The following is a 7347-nucleotide window of genomic DNA, read 5'->3' on the forward strand; positions in this document are numbered from 1 at the left end:
TTCTCCTCGGGTTTTAGAGTTTTAAATGAAATTATATCCAGATCCACCTGCATAATATGTGACAGAGGCAAATAGAGACAAGTTGGTACACTGGATTTCACTTGTTTTTCTATTCTAATGTAAATTTACTTGGTTTTTGAAAAATTTAATCTTTTTTAAAGACAGATATCAATGATAACATTGATATTTTTGTTATTTATCGAATTTAAGAATTAAATATATAGAAAAAATTTTATTTGGCCCCACTAAAAACATTTGTTGGCTTCATTATTGTGCATAGTATACTTCTTTCACGAATTACTCTTGATTAGTATTTTTTAATTGTATTTCGATCTTCCATCTTAATATTTCAATTTTATTATGATTGAAATTTTACGGGATTTATAAAAATATAAAAAAGAAATCACACTTGTTGTTTAGCACTGGGTTCATGTAAATAAAATGAGCCCAAGTAGCCCATGTGATTTGAGGATGGTGGTAAACATCAGCTGGTCAAAGAGAAAGACCAACTTTAGCTTTGGGGTTTGTCAGAATAGTACAGAGTCTAAAACAGAGTCTTACTGTCTAAAGTGGATTTGTAATAAAAAGTCTGAATTCCCCTCGAACTTCATTCTCTTCTTTTTATCATGTTGTTGTCTGCTGGTTTACTATACTCTCCTTCTCCTTCTCCTTCTTCCTCTTCCTCTTCCTCTTAATCCCCACAGTTCGCCGCCATCTCCACCACCACCACCACCACCAAATTCTTCACAAACTGTAAGTCTTCTTTCCCTGTTTCTCTTAATTTCTCACTTTCTATGTCGTTGTAATTCTAAATTTTGTTTCTTTTACTCAATTTGAGCTTAAAACTAGGTTTCTTAGGGCATAAAAAAAGTGGGTTTGAGATAATTTCAAGGACAAAAATGTCATTTATGGGAAAAAATGATCACTTTCCCAAAAATAAATAAATTGGCTTCTGGGTTTGGTAAATATTGTTAATTTAGTGGCTTTTTGAAGCAAATTTTGTTAGATTTCTTTGCTGTTTGATGGAATTTTTCAGTTTGGGTACTATTATTACAGAGATTGTTGATTTGTTGTGGGTTTTATAGGGTTTTCTCAAGTAAGTCTGTGTTTTAATTTGTGAATTTTGTCTTCTATGGGGTTGTACTGAGAAACAGTAGTGATTGTTCCGTGCCTGAGTGTTCAGTTGTTGATTTATCTTGATGTTTATTTTCTCGTGTATGTCGGTGTGTATCGTGTTTCTGGACGGTGAATTCTAAATACCAGCTTTAATTGTGTTTCCACATATGATTTGAAATTACCAGTGTTGATTATAACTGACTGACTATACCGCAAAGAAATGTTGTCGAAATTTTGGATATTGCAGTTTAGGTAATCTGAAACCGATTTTAACAGTGTCATATCCTGTCGGTTTTGTGACTGTCTATGTGTTTTGTACTGTTTTCGATGAAGGAGATAGGTTCTGTTGATATTGTTACTTTGATATACTTACCATTCTTTGTTGACCAAATTGGTGAAACAGACAATAGCTGATTTTCTGAAACGATGATCTAACCCTTTGAGTAGAATTCTTTCTCAAAATTCAATTGTTCTAAAATTTATAGCCAGGTAGCCCCATAAATCTAAGCATTGACAACATATACGGTTATTGAACAAGTAGAATATTGTAATCAGTGGATGACATTGACAAGTCTCCAAATTTCAGGATGAACTGAATTTAGTTTTTAGGATGAACTGAATTTTAGTGAGACAATTAGGCTTCACATATATATCGTTGCCTCGTAAATCAACCATCGGATTTTTATCATTTGGGTGCAGCAGAAAATTTCATATTAAGCACGTCAAAATAACAATTTCAATGGATCCTACCTCTTGATTGATCAATGGTATGAACTGCTTAGTTGAACCATATAATGAGGCATACAAAACTGATGGAACATACATAAACTGTTTAGATTTTCTCGGTGGGCCAGGTGGAGTTGCAATGTGAAATTTTGTATGATAACTCTACCAAGCAGCTTCGAAGATTAAATTTGATATGAATAGAGATTCACAAGCAAGGCTGTAAGAATGTTTTAGTATAACTTTATAAGGCGTTAGGGCACTAGGCCATGTTCAACTAATTTAGATTCTACACAGTGGTAGATAATCAAAAGTTAAGGAGTTGTCAGTTTCTTTTAATCAAGTCTAAAAGTATGATGTGATCGAATTATGTGCCTTTGTCATCAGATGGGAGTAACTGATACATGTGTATTTGTGAATTCTGTACTGAACTCATCTTTGTCTCTGAAATTTTTTATATGTTGTAACCCAAACGCTACACCTGAAAAAACTTTCAAGGATATCTTTCTACTCTCAGAACTCATGCCAATGCACTGTTCATGAAGCAGTAATTATCATGAATTTCTTGGTTCAAATGTACTAGGTTTTATCATGCTCTTGGATTCTTTATTGATATGTTAGCTTTATCTCAGTTTTTGTTGGATCTGTGGTTGTCTATATCCACAGATTGTATGTATGAGTTTCTGCAAGTCCATGTCAATTCTATCACTATCGAGTCATTGTCAATACAATCTCTGCAAGCATGTAACTATGTGCTCGGGCAACAAATCTTGATTCAGTTTGTTTATGCAATCCTTTTCCCGTTGCTGTCAGGGATTCTACACCATGGAAGATGCTCAATCAGTTGCCACGCTTATAGATTCCACGACAACTAAAATACAACAGCTTCAACAAGCATTTGCAGAGCTTGAAAACCACCGAGCTGTATCCTTAAACCTTAAATGGAAAGAGCTCGAGGCACATTTCCATGGGCTTGAGAGGTCTTTGAAGAGAAGGTTTGATGATTTGGGAGACCAGGAAAAGGAGTTTAAGAACAAGGCAGCTGAGGCGCGGGAATTACTGGAGAAGAAGAAGGCTGCAGTGAAGGCCAAGGAACACGCTTCATTGGAGAAGCTCCAGCAGAAGAGAGATGCTGCCCTCTTTTTTATCGGGGATGCTTTTAAGAAATACAAGACGTCATCTGTAAAACCTGTTGTTGTTAAAGTTGAGGATAGCTGTGAGTCTGATTTGACTGTGGAAGAGAAACCCCCTGACATGAAGGTTGCTGCTGTTGATCCAGATGAAGTGAATAAGATTTCCGACAATGAAACTATGGATGTCAAACCTCGTCCCGAGTTGGCCAAGTTATGTGAAGAGATGGACTCTAAAGGGCTTCATAAATATATTTCAGATAACCGCAAGAATCTAGCTACCATTCGGGAGGAAATTCCGTTTGCATTAATGATCTCGGCTGACCCTGCTCGTTTGGTGTTGGATTCTCTGGAAGATTTCTACCGCATAGAAGCTCCAACCTCAGATGGGAAGAGAGACTCCGGACTCTTGGGTCTCCGACGAACTTGTATTATGTTGATGGAATGTCTAGCCCAATCTTTAGCTGATACTGGACGGGTTTGTTTCTCTGATGTTATCAATCATGATATTAAGGAACACGCAAAGGCTATTGCTGAGGAATGGAAACCAAAGTTGGATGACCTCGATGTTGATGCAAGCAGTGGAAACTCATTGGAGGCTCATGCTTTCTTACAACTTCTGGCCACTTTTGATATTGCTGGGGACTTCGATGAGGAAGAAATACTAAAATTAATACCTACAGTTTCTCGTCGCCGTCAGACAGCTGATCTTTGCCGTCTACTAGGTTTGTCACACAAAATGCCAGGTTAGTGAACTACTGTACATCTCTTAACACGTGTGTTTTTACTTTCTGCACATCATTTGTTAAATTTATGTCGTGTCATTGCACCAAGGAAGTACTGACCATGTTAAAATATCTAACGGAGACTCATTTCAGCCGATAAACATCTACAATCACTATACTGCTTCTTCATTTTTTATCATCTTTGGAAACGATAAACATTTTATACTTGACTAGTTTCTGATAGGGTTTAATGATAAAGTACAGTTGGATATTTCCCATAAGGTGAAGTGCTGAGCAAGGTTATTGTAGATGGATAATACCTGTTATTTACCAAGGATATTGTGTATTAGAGAGATGCCATAATTGGGTATTGTTAAAAGTCTGCGTAGTAAATTTTCTGACAGAAGGGTTCCTTGATTTCTCAGGTGTGATTGAAGTCCTGGTAAATACTGGAAGACAAATCGACGCTGTTAACCTGGCTTATGCATTTGAACTTACCGAGCAATTTTCACCTGTAGTATTGCTTAAATCTCACTTAAAAGAAGCACGGAAAGCTTCCTCACCAACAAAGCCTGGAAACGCATCTCCCACAGCTGAGGTGTGCTTTTACTCATTTCATAATGCTTTTCATTCTCACATTTTTATGATGCAATCTTTCTTGTGCCTTGGTAATTGCGCCTCTTGAGCTTAGTTTAGCACTTGCACTGGTTGGGCTTAATTTTTTTCTAAACTCTGCCTCTAGGAATATTTGGAAATTCTGTTCTTCTTTAAAAGCTTCATAAGCTGAGAGTATGTGCCAAGTTAAGAGAAGTTTTAAACAAAGTAGATGCTATTTTGGCTTGCAGAGAGAAGGCTAAATAGTTTTTATCAAAAATTTATTAAAAGCAAAAGAATAATTACAAAGTTTACATGATAGTCACCGAGAAAAGAGAGCCAACACGACTCTCAAAAACTTGAATGCTAACTGATAATAGGCTTTGTCCCACCATTTTGCAGACTACCTACCTATAAAACTTTCTTTCGGAACTGCTACACTTCCCCCACCCATGTCCCCCACACTTTTCCACCATGAGATGTCATGGAGATAGTGGTCTAATGTCATGGGGGTGGTTTTGTGTGGCGTTAAACCACTATCTCCATGACACCTCATGGTGGAAAAGTGTGTGGGACATTGGTGGGGGTTAGCTAGCATTTTCGCTTTCCATAACTCCTTCAGCTAAGCAAACAGAATGCTGAATAGTGGGTCTATTTATTATGGGTTTTGTTAACCTATGCATGGGTGCATAGGTTAAGAGCACACTACTTATCAACTCAAATTTGAATTTTCAATACCAATGCAATAGTTGATAATTATTGAATCTCTTAACCTATGCATGGGTGCATAGATTAACATTTGCCATATATTATTTAGGGCAGTAGATTACTATTTTTACCGAGACTAACATTTGGTAACTTGGGTCTTGCTACATTATATATATAAAATAGTGCTCATTAATTTAATTTTTCTGGCCTCTTTTCTTCTAGCAATGCAAGGTGATGCCTTACCTTGCCAATGGAAAGAGCCTCACCTCGCCTTAAACCTTGATTCACACCATACCTGCTAATGCTTCTTGCAAGCTGTATACAATTTTCGGATTCTGTGATTGATAAACATCTAAAATTCACCAGAATTTGTGTTCGCTTTTCAAAACCAACGGGATTTTCATGGGCTGGAAATGCAAATTCATAACCTACAAAGTTTGACTTATCAGATAATGTTCACTTAAGTATCATGCGTTACATTGAGCTCCAAGGAATTAAGATCAGTTCAGTTGCCAATAGATTCTGTACAGGCACTTCGTATTAATACTGCGCATTAGCATGCAAATATTGTATTTTCGTATCGTAAGACTTGCCACTCAAACGTCAGTTTTGATTTTATTTAAAAGAAGGGTAGCCTTTCTACAATAGAATTTTTTCACTCTGGAGTTTGGTCAAGCGATCAGTTTAGATGGACTACAAACCAACTGCATTTCATTCTGAACTGCTCCTCTATGTCGTGCATGTCTCTGAGTTGGTGTGAGCAGAGAGCTTTCTGAATCCTTCATTAGTACTTCAAATCTGTTTTTTTGTTTTCTTCTTCTCCTTAAGGCTTCCCGCCACCGCCAGATGGTTAGTTAGCACTGCAGCTGTCATAGCTGTTTCTTGCTTGGTGGAACATTGAATATGTAATGTTTTTTTTTTTGTTTTGTTTTTTGCGTTATTATAAACAACTGAAATCATGTGAACTTGCTGTTTTTCAGAATGAGGTTAACGACCGGGAACTAACTTCCCTTAAAGCTGTGGTTAAGTGTATTGAAGAACATAAACTCGAGGGGCAATACCCAGTTGACCCTCTTCAGAAGCGGATCTCCCAACTAGAGAAAGCAAAAGCTGATAAGAAGAGAGTGGCCGAAGCTGCAAAGCCTCAGCCAAAGAGGCCCCGTGCTAATGGTGGTGGTTTTGCTCCCCGCGTCTCTAACATCAATGACAAAAGCTTCTATGCTACAGTTCCCGACAGGTATCCTCCCTACAACTACGAAAACATGCACTATGTATATCCAGGACACACCAACAATCATCCCACACCGGTCTTGGGTGCTGCAGCCTACAACATCCCACCCAACCATGGTAGCTATTTCGGAAATGGGTATGCTTACCAAGCCCCATATCTACACTAAGTAGAAAAAGGTGAAACGTAAACTGTATTCTGATATTCCTGCACTCCTTTTAACTACTAGTCTTAATTAACCCTTTTTCCTGCTTTTCTTTGGGTGTTTTGATGTATGAACTTAACAACAAACTGAGTACTTTTAAGTAAAAACAAATTAGAATAAACAAAGTGTTTGCATGTGTGACTCAGGTGTTACTCTGTTAATATCCGTGTTTCGCAACATTTGAGCTTGTTTTGCACATTGGCTTAACACCTTGTTTGTTTTGACCTGAATCTGACTCGGTGTCTGACTCGACCTGAATCAGATGGTGGAGTGTTTGTTGTCTGACTCAGACCCATACAACTGATTCGGAGGTATTTGAGTCGTGCATAGCTTTGTACTACTTATTGGACACAAATCTGACTGGATTTGGAAAGTTAGATTCAGATGTAACTAGCCAGATTCAGACGAGTCAGCTGAGTCGGGGAAAAAGCATCCCCTGTAGTTTGAGGATTTTCTGAGTTCAATTGACCAATGACCTGTTGTCCACATGATAATTGTTTTGACTTGATAAATTGAAAAATAAACAAAATAACTTGAAATTTAGCAAAATCAGAAATACGACTAGCTTACTGTATTCAGCACCGGAGATGAACTTTTCCTTGCAGGTTGTTAAGAAGAACTGATGTTCACCCTTGACATGATCCTATCTTCCTACTTACCTCCAAACCAAGATGCAGAGATTCTCGATTTACACTCTAGAAGGCCGGGGAGCACGACCATAATAATATTCATAATGATATTCATCAGTTTCTTTATCGGAGACAGTCCAGCGGCAAACTGGTAGAACAACATAATTAAACATCTTCGTGTCGAGATGTTTCATAATTTGTGCGCCATTCTCCGTCACGCGCACTTTCTTTTCACAAACAGTATAATCTCGAGTCATCTTAATCCCCTGCCGGTCATTCAACCGGCATC

At 37.7% G+C, this 7347-nt stretch overlaps 1 protein-coding gene across 1 annotated transcript; it reads left to right on the forward strand.

The window, feature by feature from the left end:
* Window positions 1-595: 595 nt before the first annotated feature.
* On the forward strand, window positions 596-6567 carry LOC113329914 (FRIGIDA-like protein 3). The gene is made up of 4 exons (XM_026576752.1): window positions 596-753; window positions 2653-3715; window positions 4120-4292; window positions 5977-6567. The coding sequence occupies exons 2-4, from the start codon at window positions 2665-2667 to the stop codon at window positions 6391-6393; spliced, it is 1641 nt and encodes a 546-aa protein (XP_026432537.1). The 5' UTR covers window positions 596-753; window positions 2653-2664; the 3' UTR covers window positions 6394-6567.
* Window positions 6568-7347: the final 780 nt, after the last annotated feature.

The sequence above is a fragment of the Papaver somniferum genome, unplaced genomic scaffold, assembly GCF_003573695.1.
Source record: "Papaver somniferum cultivar HN1 unplaced genomic scaffold, ASM357369v1 unplaced-scaffold_117, whole genome shotgun sequence".
In the NCBI taxonomy this organism is placed as follows: Eukaryota; Viridiplantae; Streptophyta; class Magnoliopsida; order Ranunculales; family Papaveraceae; genus Papaver; species Papaver somniferum.

Bases quoted from the DNA above. Each gene is read 5' to 3' on its own strand.
- LOC113329914 (XM_026576752.1), top strand. From the start codon at position 2,665: ATGGAAGATGCTCAATCAGTTGCCACGCTTATAGATTCCACGACAACT. The intron at 3,716-4,119 runs GTTAGTGAACTA...TTGATTTCTCAG, and splicing joins TTTGTCACACAAAATGCCAG to GTGTGATTGAAGTCCTGGTA. The intron at 4,293-5,976 runs GTGTGCTTTTAC...GCTGTTTTTCAG, and splicing joins ACGCATCTCCCACAGCTGAG to AATGAGGTTAACGACCGGGA.